Source organism: Podarcis muralis, chromosome 7 (genome assembly GCF_964188315.1).
Source record: "Podarcis muralis chromosome 7, rPodMur119.hap1.1, whole genome shotgun sequence".
NCBI classification, from domain to species: Eukaryota; Metazoa; Chordata; class Lepidosauria; order Squamata; family Lacertidae; genus Podarcis; species Podarcis muralis.
Window position 1 is genome coordinate 7265587 of NC_135661.1, and position 20009 is coordinate 7285595.

At 51.1% G+C, this 20009-nt stretch overlaps 1 protein-coding gene across 4 annotated transcripts in view; it reads left to right on the forward strand.

Annotated features, from left to right (window-relative positions):
- ECE1 (endothelin converting enzyme 1) overlaps positions 1-20009 on the forward strand; it is a 63199-nt gene that overhangs the window by 10680 nt on the left and 32510 nt on the right. For 3 of the 4 annotated variants that reach the window (XM_077931135.1, XM_077931137.1, XM_077931134.1), the window contains exon 2: positions 16537-16620. In XM_077931135.1, the coding sequence (XP_077787261.1) occupies positions 16537-16620 (84 nt within the window). Of the gene's footprint in view, positions 1-2700; positions 2976-16536; positions 16621-20009 lie in introns of those variants that run through there. The other variant, XM_077931136.1, reaches the window with a different exon arrangement.

Genomic DNA, 20009 nt, shown 5'->3' on the forward strand with positions numbered 1-20009 from the left:
TCGGCCACAACTGGACCTAATGGTCAGGGGTCCCTTTACCTTTACCTTTACCTATTGGCCACTTGCAGCCAAGTGAAGATACCTGGGCACCAGAATGGAGCCTGACATCTCCATCTGGAGGTGCATACCTGTGGATCCTTGGATCTGGACTGCCTTCACACGCTTAACACCACATCCTGTAGAAATCTATCAGAATGGATTTCAGGAACCAAAATGCCTTTTCTGTGCAGCCTGAGCAGGAGCAGTGAACAACGTTATAGTTAATTGTTGCAGCCAGCACTCCCCCCCTCCCTAGAAAATTAGGTTCCAGTGCTGCGTACATTTGAGTACCCCTTGGGGGGGAAAGCACTGGTTGTAGCCTGTCTACACTTCCCCTAACCCACCCTACTGCCCTGCTCACAGTTGTGAAGAATATTCTTACGTTTTGAATGGTCCGTGTCACCATTAAGAAAAAGAGGTCAGAATAGGACAGTACAGTGGTGCCTCGCAAGACGAAAAGAATCCGTTCCGCGATTCTCTTCGGCTAGGTTTTTTCGTCTTGCGAAGCAACCCTATTAGCGGCTTAGCGGCTATTAAAGGCTTAGTGGCTTAGCTGCTAAAAGGCTATTAGTGGCTTAGCGGCTTAGAAAAAGGGGGGGGGGCGAGAGAAAAAACGCAAGACTTGCAAGACGTTTTCGTCTTGCGAAGCAAGCCCATAGGGAAAATCGTCTTGCGAAGCAACTCAAAAACAGAAAACCCTTTTGTCTAGCGGGTTTTCCGTCTTGTGAGACATTTGTCTTGCAGGGCACCACTGTATATATGTGGGACTGCCCTTGGATCGAGTGATGTTTCTTCTTTCAATTCTGAAAGCTCTTAACCTAGCTCAAGATTGCCATCTGATTTAGCAAGTTGTTTTAACTGAGAATCACAGCCAGTCCATCGCATGAAAAATAAGACTTTTAGAGCCATCTTGTCCCAAAATGGCAACTAGATTTTGGCTCCTGCAACTTTGGATTATGGAGCGGTTTGGGGTCTAGCTGGTGTATCTGAGTTTCTGACACAGACCCTCCACAGTTGGACGGTGAATCCCGGCTGCCGGAAGCCACGGGAGGGGAGAGGGCTGTTGTGGTCCAGTTGCAGGTTTGCCCCGGGTGTCTGGTTGGCCACTGTGAGAGCAGGATTCTGGATCAAATGGGCCACTGGTCTGATCCACTGGCCTGATCTACATCCTTCCCTATCCCTGTATCCAGACAGAACCACATCCCACCAGTTCTCTCCATTCCACCAGGTTCCCATTACGCCACTTTGTAAATTCTAATATTTTGAGAGAGCGCCAGTGGCTAGAAAGACCAGTGGGGTAGCTTTTTTGTTTTTTTAGAATTATTGCTACATTTATATTCCACCTTTTCTCCAACGTCTGTGACTTCCCCCACCCCTCCTTCTGCCCTGAGCATCACGTCTTTTAAGTGTCAGGCTAAGACAACCAAGCATTTTAAAATTGGTTATATCTGTCTCCCGCTCGCTCAATGGCAGTGGATGGTTTTTACACCCTTGCTGCTTTATAATGTCAGTTATTTATTTCATGTAAAATTATACACTGCTTGATGTGGGGAGGGGCAGGAGTCAAAGCATGTGATCCCTCCTAGGTTTGGTTTATTTTTAAAAATAAAAAAATTACTGTGTAAGTCAGTTTCAGATTTTGGAGTACAGTGGTACCTCGGGCTACATACACTTCAGGTTACATACGCTTCAGGTTACAGACTCCGCTAACCCAGAAATAGTGCTTCAGGTTAAGAACTTTGCTTCAGGATGAGAACAGAAATCGTGCTCCGGCAGCGCAGCAGCAGCAGGAGGAGGCCCCATTAGCTAAAGTGGTGCTTCAGGTTAAGAACAGTTTCAGGTTAAGTACGGACCTCCGGAAAGAATTAAGTACTTAACCTGAGGTACCACTGTATCAGGTGCCACACAAATAAAGCTACAACCATAAACAGTCATACCTCGGGATAAATATGCTTTAGGATAAGTATTTTCAGGTTGTGCTCTGCGGCGACCCGGAAGTAACGGAGCGCGTTACTTCCTGGTTTCGCCACTCGCGCATGCGCAGACGGTCAAAATGACATCACACGCATGCGCAGAAGTGGCGACACGCGCAGACGCATCTTATGTTCTATTCAGGATGCGAACAGGGCTCCAGAATGGATCCCGTTCGCATCCCGAGGTACCACTGTATAATGCCTTTCCAGCAGCCCTGCGAGGTAGGCCAGGCCTAGAGGTTGGCTGGCAGCTTTCCTAGGCTCCTGCACTGCCAGCTCCTGTCCTGTACAAGTTTGCATGGATGTTCCTGGAAGCTGCCTTGCACAGAGTCGGCTCAACGCCTACGCTAACCGGCAGTGAAGACTCTCCAGGATTTCAGGCAAGGAATCTTTTCCCGGCCCTGCCTGGAGATGCAGCCATTGGGGATTGAAGCAGGGGCCTTCTGCATGCCAAGCAGCTGCTCCGCTTACAGCGCTTCCCCAAGCAGGCAGCCCCATCTGGCCTTGCAACGCATGCCTTCTGTGGGACGGAGCCTGAGAGTGTACGGCGGTGTCTGTGGGAATGCCGTTAGCCAATTTCCCTCTTTGCCGCAGGTTGCGAAGGATGTTTTCTCCCCTCCTTCACCAGAGCCACAAGTGTGGAGCCAGCCAGCTCAGAGAGGAAGAGATTAATAAGGGTAGTGCTGTGGGTGGGCAGTGTCTCCGGTTCCAGCAAAGACTGCGAAGTCCCGGCAGGGGAAGTGATTCACTGGCCTGGGAATGGCGAAGCCTGCCTTTATCTCCCTTTCGCACCGTTTCCCTCTGGCTGTGAGCTCTGGACGAGGAAGCAGTCGCTGCCGGGGACTCTGAATTATCCCAGGCTCTCTTGACGTCTGTGATTTTGGAGTGCCAGAAGGAGAGAGAGGGTCCCACAAGTCCCCCCTGATCTACTAGTCTTTCTCACGGGCCGGGCTAACGAACGAGGTGAGCAGGGTTTCCCGTTTTCCTTTTTTCCAAGGCGGCAGAGAAAAGACCTGGAATGCATTTGTGTGGGGGTTTTTTAAAAAAATAAATAGGGGAAAATGTGTTTAGAACTGTTTTTTTCCTCCCCTGCGCAAAGGAAGTTGTTAGAGACAGATAGGCTGGTGCAAACTTGTTCTCCCTCTGCCAAATTTCTAAAAAGGCGGGGTGCCCCCCCCCCAATGCTCCTTGGATTGTTTGGGTTGAGCCGTCATGTTTGCATTGGGGTTTATTTGTAGCTGGAGCAGGGCTGCCCCAGAGACTCTGGGGCTTGGCCCTGCCTGTGGCAACCTCCTCCCAGGTTGAGCGCCTGAGCCCTCGAGTGAGCATAACCAGGCCCAGCCTGCCTGTTAATCGCTTCTGGATAAAAGAACATTTTAACGCCTACTTAACTCCTGTCCAGGCAGCCTCCACCTCACTTTTCCTATCCACAACCTGTATATTAATAGCCAGTCTGTTGCTTCCTGTTGGTTGGCTTGAGTCTCAGAAAGGGTGATACATAGGTCGTTTTTTATTTCTTCTTTGTTCCGAAACAAGCAAGGTGGACTTTGTCACCTTGGTGCCACCCTGTTGATAGTTGTCACCCATGCATTGCAACTGCGGTGTTTCTGTTTGCAAGTTGACCTGGAGCTCAGGTGCTCTGCATGGATAAAATTACGGGTTCGATCCCCGGTGGGAACCCTGGGGAGCTTCTGCCAGCCAGGGGAGGCAAAGCTGAACTCACTGTCTTTGTGTTGATAACACAGTGCGCTGTTGGGGGGCTTGTAGGAACACATCAAAGACCTCCAAATATAAGAAGGGAACAGGTGGTGAGGAAATGCCAATGAATGTTCAGTGTTAGAAACTCAGATATATAAGCTAATCACCAAATGGCACCTTAAACCTTGGTTAAGGTCACCGCAACAGAATGTCTGGACGTCATTTTTCCCTCTGCAGTGACATTTATCGTTATTCATTTCATTTTATTTCTGTACTGCTTTATATTAAAAAAGCAACCTTCAAAGCACTTTAAAATATCAAATCAAACAATCCAGAATAAAACAAATTAAAGCTTCAAGGAAAATATTTTAGATCCTACTCTAAGTGGACATTTTGCTTTCCTTGTATTTATTTACCTACCTGCCCCATAGCAGAAGTACTCTAGGAAGGTTGTGTGGTGCAGTTGTTAGAGTGACGGACTAGGACCTGGGAGATCAGGGTTCAAATCCCCACTCAGTCATGAAGATCACTGGGTGACCTTGGGCCAGTCACAGCCTCTTAACCTACCTCACAGGGTCGTTGTAGGGTTTAACTGAGGAAGTGGGGGGAGAACCATGTACTCATTGGAGAAAAAGGTGGGATATAAACGCAGTGAATAAGCTCTTACCTGCTTAGGAAAGCTGGAGGGGTCAGCCAGAGGGAGATGTCAGTCACCAACTTGGGCAGCCAGAAATCTCCACCTGGTCGCAATTGGACCTGCGCTAGTTGCAAAATGCGCCTGGCGCCTGGCTAATTTCTAACACTGGTGACCCCCTTCTCTCTCCTTGATTTCACCTCCAAACACATTTGTACTGTGCCCCCCTCACCCCCCAGACTTTATCCTTCCCCAGCAATACTTTGGGACTAGATTTGGGGAATCCTCAAGGCTTCTCCATGAGGGCCACAAGAGAACATTGGATTCAAGAAATGACCAGAAAGGAGATTCCAACAAAACACAGTTCTCCCCACTCATTTAATCCTCACAACAACCTTGGGAGGTAGGTTAGGCTGAGAGGCAGTGACTAGCCCCCCCCCCCCCCAGGTCCTCACCCCTTGAGCTTCATGTGACCAAGTGGGGATTTGAACCCGTGCCCCCCAGCTCCTAGTCCAACATGCTAAGCATGCTGACTCTTGTGCTAAATGGGGGGTGTGGTAGGGGAAATCGGCAAAAGCCACAGGGAAGCTGCTTGAATACAATAGAGCCTCCTGCAGTCTGATGCCTTACCAATGTTTAGGGCTGTAGCTGCTCCTGTTGTGCTGCCTGGGGCTGATGGAAGTTGCAGTTTGGGAAGGATGGAATGCAGCAAGACTGAGCTTGCCCTTGCTTTCCATTGTCAGGACTGTGTCGCCAAAAATTGTTTGAATTGCACACAGAACTTTGCACCTTCACCAAAACAGGGGCTTTGAAAAAAACAAAGAGTACTACTGTACTAGTCTCCAGGGGTCTTTTGGAGATACTGGAACTGGCTCAAAACAAAACAGAAAACGTTGAAAGGGCACAGCCTGCTGTATCCATTTGGCTGCTGGCGCGCAGGAGACGAAGCTGGGTTTATCCTTTGGATCGTAGAATTGGAAGGGACCCCTGAGGCTCATCTGGTCCACCCCCCGCAGTTCAGGAATCTCAGCTGAAGAATTCATGACAGACGGCCATCCAGCCTCTGTTTGGAAACTTGCAACAGATGAGAGCTTACCACCTTCCAGAAGTTCTTTCTGATGTTTGTTCCTTGAGTGGTGGAGTTGCAGGGGCGGGGGATTCCCCGTTAGGTGTGAAAAGGCTTCCCCTAATTCTGGGGACTTTGTGGAGAAAACCCCAAGTGCCAGAGCCCTCTGTGAAACCCTCCTTTCCAAAGAAGCAGTGCGGATTCTTCAACTTTGGCTTCTATCTTCCTTTTCTGGGAAAGTGGAGGTGGAGGTTCCTCTTGTCAACTGTGTCAACTGCATGGTTTCAGACACCTGGGGCTGGTTTCTCTCCTCCGCCAGCTTCCACGCATGTGACCGCATTTGTTCCACTGCCGTGCAAAATAACTCTCCCTTTCTGCCTGACCCGAGGCCGCAGGGAAAGAGCTTGATGTGAAAGACATTTGTCCCTTGATGCGACGCAAAAAGCCGCTGATTTCCTGTATAAGCTCATGGGGGGTGCAGCAGCCGTGAAGAAACAAATTCCATGCTAGGGGCCATTAGGAAACAAATTGAAAATAAAAGTGCCAGCATTATAATGCCATTACACAGATCTATGGTGTAGGCCAGGGGTCGGCAAGGTTTACCTCGCCTGGGCTGGTTCGCTCCAACGGAGATCCATCCCTCCATGGGCCGGATTGCACGCGCAAGTGATTTCCGGCGTCTGCGCAGGCGCAATTTGCAGCGCCGTGGAAGCGAGTCCCTGCGCCGTGCTGCGCGGGTTTAATGCAGTGCACGGGGACTCACCGAGCGGGCGGCTCAGTTCAGTGGCGGCTCATGGGACGGTTAAATGACCCCTGTGGGCCGCTTGTGGCCCATGGGCCTTAGGTTGCCTGCCCCTGGTGTAGGCCACGTTTGCAGTACTGTACTCTCTGTGTGTGTTTTGTGGGGGCTGTGCCGTTGGGCTCCAGTGGTTCACCCTTCGCAGCCAATTTCTGCTCCCTGTAAGGCTTCCCCAAGACAGCAGTTCCTGTTTTTGGCTCATGTAACTCAAGCGGATGGGCTTTAAAGATGCATGCAAACACACACACGTCTTACCCCTCCGAATGTCAGGATGCAACCCCAGGCTCTTCCAAGTTTCACTCACACCCAAAGTGAATGGTTTGATTTTTATTTACCGTATTTTTTGCACCATAACACTCACTTTTTTCCTCCTAGAAAGTAAGGGGAAATGTCTGTGCGTGTTATGGAGGGAATGCCTACGGGTGGCATGCCTACGGATTTTCCTCCTCAAAAAACTACGTGCGTGTTATGGTCGGGTGCGTGTTATAGAGCGAAAAATACAGTATTTTTTTCCTGGGCAGAGCATCTGGGCCCCTGGATTGAGGAGAGGTGGTTGGAGAGGTGAGTCCTACTAGGGATTGGGGCTGGAAACTTGGGGAGGGGAGTTGTTGTTTTGTCTCTGGTTTTTTTCTTTCTTTCATCGAGGTTGCATCCAGTGCCGGCCCTAACTCAGAGTTGTTGTTGTTGTTTAGTTGTTTAGTCGTGTCCACCTCTTCGTGACCCCCTGGACCAGAGCACGCCAGGCACTACTGTCTTCCACTGCCTCCTGCAGTTTGGTCAAACTCATGCTGGTAGCTTTGAGAACACTGTCCAACCATCTCGTCCTCTGTCGCCTTCTCCTTGTGCCCTCCATCTTTCCCAACATCAGGGTCTTTTCCAGGGAGTCTTCTCTTCTCATGAGGTGGCCAAAGTATTGGAGCCTCAGCTTCACGATCTTTCCTTCCAGTGAGCACTCAGGGCTGATTTCCTTAAGAATGGATAGTCCATAGGACTCTTCTCCAGCACCATAATTCAAAAGCATCAATTCTTCGGCGACCAGCCTTCTTTATGGGTAGACCTGTTGAAATGAATGGCCACAACTAACTCGGTCAGGCCCATTAATTTTAGTGCGTCTGCTCCGAATACAACTTAGCTAACTTGCAACACTTAGTTTTTTAAGGCCACCACATGAGTTAAATAGAACCTCATTGTTCAGGAGCAGTATAACTGCAAAGGGCTGATGCTGTTGCTTCATGTGGGGCCACCCTGGCCTGATCCTGTGTGTGTGTGTGTGTGTGTGTGTGTGTGTGTGTGTGTGAGAGAGAGAGAGAGAGAGAGAGAGAGAGAGAGAGAGAGAGAGAGATAATAAGAGCTGTAAGGTAAGGAAAAGGTTTAAGGAACCCTGGACAGTTAAGACCAGTCAAAGGCGACTATGGGGTTGCAGGGCTCGTCTTGCTTTCAGGCCAAGGGAGCCGGCGTTTGTCTATAGGCAGCTTTCTGGGTCATGTAGCCAGCATGACTAAACCACTTGTGGCGCAACTGAACACTGACAGAAACCAGAGTGCACAGAAATGCCACTTACCTTCCCTCTACAGCGGTACCTATTTATCTACTTGCACTGGTGTGCTTTCAAACTGCTAGGTTGGCAGAATCTGGGACAGAGCGACAGGTGCTCACCCTATTGTATGGATTCAAACCGCTGGCCTTCCGATTGGGAAGCCCAAGAGGCTCAGTGGTTTAGACCACAGCGCCACCCGCGTCCCTGTAAGAGATGTAGAGTTGGGACGCCAAGGGTCATTTAATCCAAGAGATATGGTCATTCAACAAAGGAGATGCCACCACCTTCCAAGGGAGTCCCATCCACTGCCAAATAGCTCTTTCCCTCAAACGTTCTTCCTGATGTTTGTTCTTCAGTTTCTCTCTCTACCTTCTCCTTCCTCTCACCGTTGGGAGGCAGTAAATGCCCCCCAAATACCTGGACGGCCTGTGAGTACAGGATGCCGGGCCTGATCCACCTTCAGGGCTCGTCTTCTGTTCTTCTGGGTGTCCATCTGCAAGCCCCTTTGGGCCAAGAAGGAAATTGTGGCTACCCACCTGAGAGCAAAGCCAAGATTGCAGGTTGTCGAGTTGGATGGGCCCCTGCGGATCGTCCAGTCCCTTGCATTGTAAGAATACAGTGGTACCTTGGGTTACAGACGCTTCAGGTTACAGACTCTGCTAACCCAGAAATAGTACCTCAGGTTAAGAACTTTGCTTCAGGATGAGAACAGAAATCGTGCGGTGGTGGCGGCGCGGCGGCAGTGAGAGGCCCCATTAGCTAAAGTGGTGCTTCAGGTTAAGAACAGTTTCAGGTTATGAACGGACCTCCGGAACGAATTAAGTTCTTAACCTGAGGTACCACTGTATGCAGCTGCCCCATATGGGGATCAAACCTGCCACCTTGGCATTATCAGTTCCACACTCTAACCAGTTGTGGTGGAGTCCCAGAATCCTCAGAAGTTGCTACTGGCACCTACTACCGGTATTTTTTATTTTGCAAGAAACAACACCACAATGTTTCCAGGTCCAGATGCTGGAGAATGTGTGTGCTTCTGGCTTGTGTTGAGGTTTGGAAGCTCGACATCTGCTTCCACTTAGGCCTGTTCTTCCGCGTGACACTGTCAGATTCCCTGGACGGGAGGCTGTGTTGACTCGTTCTGTAATTGGCATTTTCAGATCCAATATCCGAAATGTGCTCGTCTTATGGTCATGCTGTGTGTGTGCGCGCGCGCACGCACACACGCAAGGAAGATGTTTTCGATTGCTCTGGGAGTGGCAGAGAAGTAGGAAAGTGGGAAATAATTTGAGACAGGGAGCGGTGATTTCCTCCTTCAAATAAAATAAAATAAAAATCGGGCTGCAATCTGGAGCAAAGCATTTCCTCCGCAGGAAGGATCGAATAGCAAACTGGAGTCTCTGTGGTTTTACCCCATGGAGAAGCATGTTGCCTCTTTTTTTAAAATAGGACGGGAAACTGCTGCTTGTTTGGGCTTCCCCCATCCAGGGCATCTGGTTAGCCATTGTGAGAACAGGAGGCTGGATTAGATGGACCCCATTTGGCCTGATCCAAGCGGGTCCTTCTTATGTTCTTAACTGTGAAGGAACCGGCTTCAGAGTGGCTGAAAGGTTTTGAAAAAGATCAATAGAAAAGCTCTCCCTACCTGGACTTTAAGAAAAGGGGGGGTGCTTTGCAGAAAGGAAGTGGAGGGTACCAGGTTAGAAGGATGCCTCTGTGCTTCATACATTTCAAACACATTTTCTCTCCCTCCCCCGGAAGAGGGAACTGTAGCTTGCCGCTTGCAGAGCTGCAATTTCCAGCACCCTTAACAAACTAGGATTCTCATATGGTGCTTTGGCAAGTCAGCACGTTTTCATAAGCACACTTTAATAAGTTCCACAGTTTTAACTATGTGGTGCATGACAAAGGGCTTTTTTAGCCATGCTGAATCTTCCCAAAATCAGCTTCATTGCATGTCCACAAATTCTAGCGTTATGAGGGCAGGAGAAAAAACTTTCTCTACCTGCTCTCTTCATGCCATGCACTAGTTTTATGAACTTCTGTAAAGCCAAGAACAAGAGTGCCTCTGAAGAGGTGCAGAATGCCCCCATCTCCGAGTCATCCCAATGATGCAAAGCGAGCATGGCTTTGAAGCCTGCGTGACCCTCTGTGTCAGGAAATAGGGCCGTGCGGTTCAGTGATCACACAGGTATGGCGTTCAGCAAAATCGGGGGAGCCACTGCAAAAAAAGGAAGGTTTTATTTGTTTATTAATTGGGAAATAGTAATCATGAAATAGGGGACGCAGGTGGTGCTGTGGGTAAAAGCTCAGGGCCTAGGACTTGCCGATCGTCAGGTCGGCAGTTCGAATCCCCGCAGCGGGGTGCGCTCCCGTCGTTCGGTCCCAGCGCCTGCCAACCTAGCAGTTCGAAAGCACGTCAAAGTGCAAGTAGATAAATAGGGACCGCTTACTAGCGGGAAGGTAAACGGCGTTTCCATGTGTACTGTGCTGGCTCGCCAGAGCAGCTTTGTCACGCTGGCCACGTGACCCGGAAGTGTCTGCGGACAGCGCTGGCTCCCGGCCTATAGAGTGAGATGAGCGCACAACCCTAGAGTCTGCCGTACGGGCAGGGGTACCTTTACCTTTTTAATCATGAAATGTCAGGGATGTGGGTGGCGCTGTGGTCTAAACCACAGAGCCTAGGGCTTGCCAATCAGAAGGTCAGTGGTTTGAATCCCCACGACGGGGTGAGCTCCCGTTGCTCGGTCCCAGCTCCTGCCAACCTAGCAGTTCAAAAGCATGTCAAAGTGCAAGTAGATAAATAGGTACCGCTCCAGCGGGAAGGTAAACGGCATTTCCAGGCACTGCTCTGGTTAGCCAGAAGCTGGCCACATGACCCAGAAGCTGTCTGTGGACAAACGCCATCTCCCTCAGCCAGTAAAGCGAGATGAGTGCCGCAACCCCAGAGTTGTCCGCGACTGGACCTAACGGTCAGGGGTCCCTTTACCTTTTAATCATGAAATGTGCCCCAGTTCTGCAGCCATTCTAAGCATGTTCTCCTCTCTTCGTGGCGTTTTGGCTGAGTAATGTTTGATGAAGACAGGCAACTCCCATTTTGTGTGCATGCAAGACACGCGAGATTGCTGACACGCGTGCCATTTTCAGCCCCAGAAAGGAGTGGGGTGGGCTTATGCATGTTCCTGTACATCTTCCCTACCTGCCCACGCACCTCCGTTGCAGAAGTCCTGGAGGCTAGTCATGAATGAAGAGCCAGGACAAAATGATGGCATATGTAAGGGTACTTCTCGATTCTGCCTTGGTCAGACCACACCTGGAATACTGTGTCCGGTTCTGGTTGCCACCATTTAAGCAGGATGTTGACCACTTGGGACGTGTGCAGAGGAGGGCAATGAAGATGATCAGGGGTCTGGAAACTGACCCTGGTTGAAGGATCTGGGTCTGTTTAGCCTGGTAAAGAGGAGGCTGAGAGGAGATATGATAGCCATCTTCACATGTCTTAAGGGCTGTCACGTGGAAGATGGGTCAAGCTTGTTTTCTCCTGCTCTGGAGGGTAGAGCTGAAACCAGTGGCTTCAAGTTACAAGAAAGGAGATGCCAAAGGATGAACTTTCTGACCGAGCTGTTGGGGCAGTGAAACGGTCTCCCTCGGGAAGTTGTGGTCTCTTCTTCATTGGAGGTTTTTAAGCGGAGGTTAGATGGTCATCAGTCATGGATACTCTAGTTGAGATTCCTGCACTGCATGGGGTTGGATCACCCTCAGGGTTCCTTCCAATTCCATGGTCCTATGTTCTTTCTCTCCATGGGGGGCTTATTGCATGTTGGCAGGCAGCTGGGGGCAGGATGCACTGCCATCAACTCTGGGATGGGTGGTGGGGGTGGAGATCTGGATGGCTGTGTTCTGCATTTTGATCAGCCTCAGAGGCATCCAGTGTTTTGACGTTGACCAGAAGTGCGGATCCTGCCCTGCAAGGCTGGTGTGGAAGCTGGACCTTTTCTGGGCAGGCAGTGTGGTGGTGTCAACATTCCTAGAGATGTGGCTCACGGTCTTGTTGGCCGACAGGAAGAGGGAAACAAACCCTGAAGGTACTTTGGCGAAGGACCATAGCTTAGGTCCCGGGTTTGCTGAAACCCTGGAGAACCGCTGTCAGTTAGCGCAGAGAGAATGCTACCTAGAAAGAGCCTGTTGGATCAGTCCTGTGGTCTATCTGGTCCAGCATCCTGTCCTCACAGGGGGCAACCAGATGCCCCAAAGGGAAGCCTGCAAGCAGGATTCAAACACAAGAGCAACTCCTGCAGTTTCCAGCAGCTGGTATTCAAAAGCATTGCTGGCTCTGGCGACAGATGAGAGCCATTGACTCCAGTAGCCATTGGTCACCCTCTTCTCACTCACCCCCCCGAATAATTTGTCTAATCCTCTTTGAAAGACATCCAAACTGGTGGCCTTTACTGCCTCATGTGGGAATGAGTTCCAAAGTTTCACCCCCAACATTAAGCTTCATTCATACTGAGGTCTGGGTCAGGCTTAGGAAGCTTTCTGTTCAACTCAGAACTTTATTGCAAGCCATGAGGACTAGAATCTTCCTTTTTAAAGGAAGGGCCATAGCTCAGGGGCGGTGCCCCCTGTTTTACATACAGAAGGTCCCCAGTTCAGCCCCCCACAACTGCATTACCAGGTAGGGCTGGGAGAAGACTCCTTGCCTGAGGGTCCTGGAGAGCCTCTGCCTGTCAGTGTAGACAGTACTAAACTAGATCGATCCACACCCTTAACAAGCTACAGTAGTCATTGGGGATTGAACTTGGATCCTTCTGTATGGATTGAAATGGATCCTTCTGCATGCCAAGCAGGTGTTCCATGGAGGCGCAGGTCAATTCTGTGTCCAGGGCAGCTGTTTATCAGCTCCATCTGGTACGCAGGCTGAGATCCTATCTGCCCGCGGACTGTCTCACCAGAGTGGTGTATGCTCTGGTTATCTCTCACTTGAACTACTGCAATGCACTCTGTGTGGGGCCATCTTTGAAGGTGACCCAGAAACTACAACTAATCCGGAATGTGGCAGCTAGACTGGTGACTGGGAGCTGCCGCCGAGACCACATAACACTGGTCTTGAAAGACCTACACTGGCTCCCCGTACATTTCCAAGCACAATTCAAAGTGTTGGTGCTGACCTTTAAAGCTCTAAATGGCCTCGGTCCAGTATACCTGAAGGAGCGTCTCCACCCCCATCGTTCTACCCAGACACTGAGGTCCAGCGCCGAGGGCCTTCTGGTGGTTCCCTTGCTGCGAGAAGCCAAGTTACAGGGAACCAGGCAGAGGGCCTTCTCGGTAGTGGCACCTGCCCTGTGGATGGCCCTCCCAACAGATGTCAAAGAGAACAACAACTACCAGACATCTGAAGGCAGCCCTGTTTAGGGAAGCTATTATCGAGGGCTGATGCATTACTGTATTTTAATATTTTGTTGGAAGCCGCCTAGAAACCCAGCCAGATGGGCGGGGTATAAATAATAAATTATTATTATTATTATTATTATTATTATTATTATTATTATTATTCCAGCCCTGGGTCCTTCAAGGTTTGCCTTCCCCACCAGAGCATCCCTGGTGCTTGACCGCTCAGGCGGGCCGTGGCGCAGTCCCATCTACACCGATGGACCCTGCTTTCACACACCCCCCAGCCCTTGGTCCAAGTAGCTTCCCTCTCCCAGCCCAGAGATGAGACCCATGCTCTGAACTCTGCTGCCGCCAGAGGGCTGAGTCAGCAGCCGGCAGGTTTCCAGGCCTCCCAGTTGGAGAGTGGCTTTGTTTGGGATATCTTATGCCTCCGGCGCCGCGCGAGGAATCCAGCAGAGTCCCCTAAGTTCATCAGCAGGAGGGAGGGTTGCCAAAGACAACACCCCCAGTTGGGTGGGGACGGAGGAGGCGCGGGAAGCCTGTGCGTGCACTGCAAAACTCTGTGCATGCATCGCGGAACGTGCTCCCGCGGAGGCTGGGGTGGCCACCATCCTGGGTCGCTTGAAAAAGAGGACGAGGCACATTCATGGAGAGAGGAGAAGGCTCCCTGTGGCTGCTACCCACAATGGCTGGGCTTCTCAATGCCTCTTGCAGGAAACGGCAGGAGGGGAGCCGGCTCTTGCGTTCAAATTCCACCTGAGGGTTTCCCCATTGGGGCATCCGGCCGGCCACTGTGAGAACAGGACGCCGGACTAGTTCGGTCCTTGGCCTGATCCAGCTGCAGGCTATTTTTATTTCAATTTGATTCCCTTCCCCTCTTCTTTTTTTCCCTTTCTCCTCCTGTGATGGAACTCCTATTTGGGGACTTCGCTGGCTTTTTTCTGGTCCATGTAGGACCAGTCTTGATTTGAGTTTCCATTGAAATGAGGCTGTATTTTAATGTTTTAATGTTGTATTTTAATCTTGTTTTTAAGTTGTATTTCAATCAGTTTGTTTTTATATTGGGTGTTAGCTGCCCTGAGCCCGGTCTTGGCTGGGGAGGGCAGGGTATAAATTAAATTTATTATTATTATTATTATTTTCTTGGATTTGTGTACATGTGCATGAGCACACTCATGCGGGAGAGAGGAGGCTGTCAGCACTGCCTCTGCAGAAGCTGGCTGCCAATTTCCTTTGACCCATAGCCCTTTGTCATCTTGGAGAGGTGCCAGGGCAGGGGGGGTAGTCAGATGGGGACAAGACTGGTGGGGGACTCCTTTTAGCCGAAATAGGTGGTGTACTCTTCCTTCCTTGGAGGTTTTTAAGCAGAGGTTGGGTGGCCACCTGTCATGGCTGCTTCAGCTGAGATTCCCGCATTGCAGGGGGTTGGACTAGATGACCTGGGGGAGCCCTTCCATGGTTCTATGACCCCTTGCCCTGCCTGCCCATAATCCCCCTTTAAAATCCCTTTAAACAGACACACCTCATCGCAGGCACAGTGGGGAGATGGCCTTTCAGATAACCCACAATAACCCTGTCTCATGTCCCATCGAGGGAGATGTGTTTGTGGCTTCTGTAGCTCAGAAGGAAAACGGAGATCTGTGGGAACTGGGCAGGGGAATGCAGGGTCCCTGGGATCTGTTTCCTTGGCACCTCTTGAGCAGCAGGCCCCCCCAGAGAGCGGCAGCCCATGCCAGCCCCAGGCGCCGCAAGGAGTATCGGAGCAGGAAACAGGAAAGAGGCAGATAAGCCCTCTTGGATGCCAGCCGAGAGAGACTGGCCCGAGAAAGGCGGCGAGGGGGTGCAGAGTCCCACTCGCTGTGTTTTACAGAGAGGTTTAAGAACATGAGAAGTGTCTCCTTATATCTGGCCAATGGTCCGCAGAGTCCAGCATCCTATTCTCACAGGGGCCTGTGGGAAACCAAGCAGGGTTCGAACACAAGAGCAGCCCCCTCTTCCCCTACGCTTTCCAGCAACTGGGATTCAGAAACATCGCTGCCTCCGTGGAGGCAGAGCATAGCAATTTGCCTAATCCTCTGTTAAAGCCATCCAAGTAGGCGGCCGGTCACTTCCTCCGGTGGGAGGGAGTTCCACAGTTTAACTCTGGAGAAGTAAGAAGACTTTCCCAAGGAACAGAGAAATGATGGGGGGGAAACAAAACTTTAGAGTTGAAAGGGATCACAAGGGTCATCTAGTCCAACACGCTGCAATGGAGGAATCACAGCTCAAGAATCCCAGGTAGAGAGAAATCCAGAGAGCTGCTGCCAGTCAGTGTAGGCAATACTGAACTTTACGGAGCAATTCTCCTGCCTCTGCCTCTCCTGCAAATCAGTTTCTTATATTCCTATTTAGATCATTCCTTTATTCAGAATCATGAGGACTAGATTCTCTCTTTTAAGTTTTAGGGGAAGAGGGTTGGCACGGGGTCCCCTGCCTGAAAAACACACACACCCCAGAAAGCTGCTGCCGGTCAGTGTAGACAATCTCGCTCAGCCAAAGGATCCGTAAGAGTCTGCTCTTTGGTAGGAATGACATTGGACCTAAGCCTCGGGATTGGGTGGCTTTAAAAGAAGATGGGAAAATTTGTGGAGAAGGATCCACAAATCTGTGGCTCTGCCCTGCCTCCATGACTGGAGGCAGAAATGCTTCTGAATTGCAGGTGCTGGAGTGGTGCTGAGGGAGGCGGGCAGGTGACGAGTGGCGCAGAGTCCGGCCGCCGCCACTGCCGCTGGCCGTGAGCAAGACGGGACGTCCCTGCTGAGGAATGCGGCTTGGCTTCCTGTTTTCCGCCGCCTGTGCCAGTCCTTCTGTTTGGAAACGTCCCAATCAGTGGTGGCCTGGGGGGGGGGCGGCAGGGGGAAAGACCTTCGGTGGTTTGAAAAGGAGGGTTTATTTCAGGCTAAGGAGAGGGTTGCATAAGCTTGCTGCCCCCCCCCCTCCGCTGGGTGGAGGGGGGGTGCAGTGGGCGGTCTGCCTGGCTGGCTTCTGCGCTTCCTTGTGTTATAATTGCTCAGTAACGTTAGATTTCCAGGCGGCGCGAGAGGCTCACATCCTGGTGCGGCAGATGCCCTGCACGGCTGCTGCCTGGGTGCCCCCCCTCCCTGGCTTCCCATGGGAGAAGAAGGAGGAAGCTGCTGCAGGGGATTTGGTGGCAGCAGCCCTGACACGGGTCCAATCCTGCAGGATAATCGGATAGGGCTTGGACAGGTGGCCTTCGTGCGTTCAGCATGGCCGCACGCCGCACGGGACAGAGCCTCCCCCCCACCTTGAGGTTGAGCTGACCACTTCAGTGTCCCCTGTGGGCACACTCTTGCAGGTGGCATGGAGTCACTCAGGGATTCTGTTTTGCATTTGGCCTTGCAGATGTCAACCTACAAGAGAGCCACCCTGGATGAGGAGGAGCTGGTGGACTCCATGGAAGGAGAGGTCTACCCCAACGGGATCCAGGTAAGATCTGCTTGGTTGTACGTGGAAGTGGGGCACGAGGTGCATTGGCATGCTGGAAACTCCTCGGTGGCTTCACCTGTTGGTTGCCTGCCTGGGGCCAGGAGCTTTCTCCATGCTCTTGAGGGCAAGTGGGACCTCTCCGCTACCCCGCAAAAGGGAGCATGGTCTGCACTGAGGAGTGGGCTCCCTTCCAAGCCGAATGCAGTGTGTCTGATCTCCCTCTGGGACACCCCTCTGCCCTCCTTGGAGGCTTTCTGGGGGGCAGGGGGACCTCTGCTCTTAGAGGCAAGAACTTAGTCCTGGGTGGGTGGGTGGGTGTGCAAACATCTCTTTTCAAGAGGAGGACAGGAAAGGGGTTCCTGACTTAACCCAACAGGACCCTGGTGGGTTTTCTGCTCAAACACACAGGTTTGGTTCTTCCCTTCTAATTCGGCGCCATCCTGTCTAGGTCATACTCCAATCTGGCGCTGACCACATGAGGACTAGCTGCTTGGGCTGTAGGCAAAAGGCAGCTGTTTCCTCCGATCAGCTGTGTGGCTCAGGAAAGAGTGACAGGCGACCTGTTGATTTTGCGGCGTCTCTGCCGTCTTTTACGAGAGATTCTGTGAGAAGCTGCAGCCCAAATTATGGACCCTAATCAGAGCTTTATAGGTGCACCCCAAATCGAGGATAGCCAATGTGGTGCTCCCATCATTCCTGACCTCTGGCCATGCTGACTGCTGTGACTGGTGGGAGTTGGAGTCCATCAGCACCCCTGCCCTGAACCCAGTGCGATAAATCCAGGACTCTGTTTGCAGCATATACTGTGGCTCTGCAACCTTTATTGTGACACTGTCTGGTCTTCTGGAGCAGTTGTTTCCCAAACTTGGGTCTCCAGCTGTTTTTGAACTACAACTCCCATCATCCCTCGCTAGCAGGACCAGTGGCCAGGAATGATGGGAACTGTAGTCCAAAAACAGCTGGAGACCCAAGTTTGGGAAACACTGGACTAGAGGCAGGTTCTCAATTCGAAATTAAAACACAGATGGTCCTTGAAGCACTAGCTGGCTCTGTATATAACACGGGGAGCAGTGCCTCCAAACAGAATCATGGAATTGGAAGGGATCCCCAAAGGTCATCCAGTCCAACTGCAATGTAGGAACCGCATATAAAAAATCCCTGCCAGGTGGGCCTCCAACCTCAACCTCTTGCACAGCTGCTGGTGGCGAATGACTTGCCTGTTGGCCACTGAACCCCACACCAGTGACCACCTTTGGGGACAGGCTCCCACGTTGGGGTGTGCACTGAGCCAGTCCCTCTCTATTCCCCAAAACAATCCCATTAAGCAGGTGTTTGGTGATGAATGTCTTCAGCCTGGTTGTAGCATCTGTGAATAATTATTCACAGCTGCTTCTGAAGGAGGGAGGCGGGGGACAAAGACTAAGACAACGGACCTTTCCCTATTAAATGAGGTGAGGGGCCTTGGATAGGGCAAGGAAGGTCCAGGAGGACCTGAGGTGGGGGTGGGGAGACAAAATCACCCCCCACCCCCTCAGAAGGGGTTTGCTTCTCCCCGGTGGCGGCTCATGATGGAAGGTTGTGCTTCTGCTCCTGAGCACCTATACAACTTTGCAGCAGCAAGTCCCAAGTGCACAGCCTCTCTGTGTCTCCCCGCCATTGGGACATCCTTAATTCTCAAGATTTCAACCTAAGGGGGCAGGTTTTATGTTTCTAATCTGTTTCGTCCTGGGTTTCCTGGGTTCTGTCTAAACCACTCTTAAATCCCCGGAACACTGGAAGCTGCCTTACACTGAGTGGCCCATCTAGCTCAGTATTGTCTGCGCTGACTGGCAACAGCAGCTCTCCAGGATTTCAGATCGAAGTCTCGCGTACCAGGATACTGAACCCGAGACCTTCTGCATTGCAGAGCAGGTGCTCTGCCCACCGAGCTTTGGCCCTTCCCCATATGGGAAACTGCTTTTATGCAGAGTTGGGCCACTGGTGCATCTAGCTCAGTGTTGCTTGCACTGGCTGGCAGCGGCTCTCAAGAGTTCCAGGCCAGGGTTGCCCAGATCCGGATCCTGGGGCTTTCTGCATTCAAGGGAGTTACTCAGCCATCAAGCCTTTCCCCAAAGATTTCCTGCCCACCCCAGCTCCTGGAGGGCAGAGAAGGCTGCCGTGTGTCCTTTGGATAAGTTTGCCACTGTCTCTGGCACAAGTCACAGTTCCTTCCTATGCAAGCATTCCTGGGACACCTTGAATTGTTGGACCATGAGCCTGCATGGATTTTTGCCAGGCAGGAAGTAGAAATGAGTTGGGGATCATAGGGTAGGGATGTGCGCTGGGTTTTTTCTTATTTTGAAAGTACTTTTTATTGAATTTTATCCATGCAGCCGAAAGAACAGAAGAGAATTTCATGGGCTGAGATAACGTAGGGCAAACGAAACTGGTCTTTTAGTATCTTGCTCAAGGCATTGCCAGTGACGGAGACCGCTGGAGAGGGAAGGGAGGAGAATCGGATGGAGATGATTTGCAATGCAGGAAGATGATGTAGACTGAATCAGACCCACTGGAGTTCAGTGTGGCCAACACTGACTGGCAGCAGGCGGCTTTCCCCAGCGCTACCAGGAGATGCTGCCAGTGGGGATTGAATCTGGGGCCTTCTACATCCCAAGCAGGGACTTTGCCAAAGAGGGATGGTCCTTCCTGAGTCTTCCTCCTGATCTGCCCACCATCACTGTATATTCCTTTTGTTTTTCCTCTCCCTCCGGGCCCCCACTTTCTTCCTCTCCCCTCCCCTTCGCCTGAAAAACTTGTTCTGGGTTGAGAGATTGTTTGTTTGGCCTGTCCCAGCCCCCTCTTTGAAACCAAATCTTTATCCCTTGGGGAAGAAAGAAGCAAGTATCCAACTCCCCTCTTTGTTCTCCATCAAGCAAATCTTCAAGAACAACAGCAACCACCCCAAACCCTCCCCAGCTTTGGGAAGCCAGATGGGGAGTGGTAGGGCCAGAAACCTGCTCAGGTGTGTTTGCATGACTAAGGCTGACCTCTGCGCTACTTCTGCCGCTGGGATGGTTTCAAAACCCTCTTTTTTTATTACTATATTTATAACCCTTGTCTCGGTATCTTGCAAATGACGCAATCCAGGGGCACTTAAAATCACAACAGTCATGAAACAATTTTTTAAAATGACCTGGAAAAATAAGAGCACTAAACACAGAAGGAAGGAGAAACTCAAAAGTGACGAGAAGAAGCATGGATTAAAAGTGAAGGATCCAGGCATGAGCCCCAAAACCAGAAGGATAAAGGCGGGTTGGGCTTCTGGAAGAGCCAGCCAAGATCCATGAATCGGCAAGCAGAAATCCTCACGGCTCTTCTGACACAGGCACGAGGAGCCACTTGAACATAAG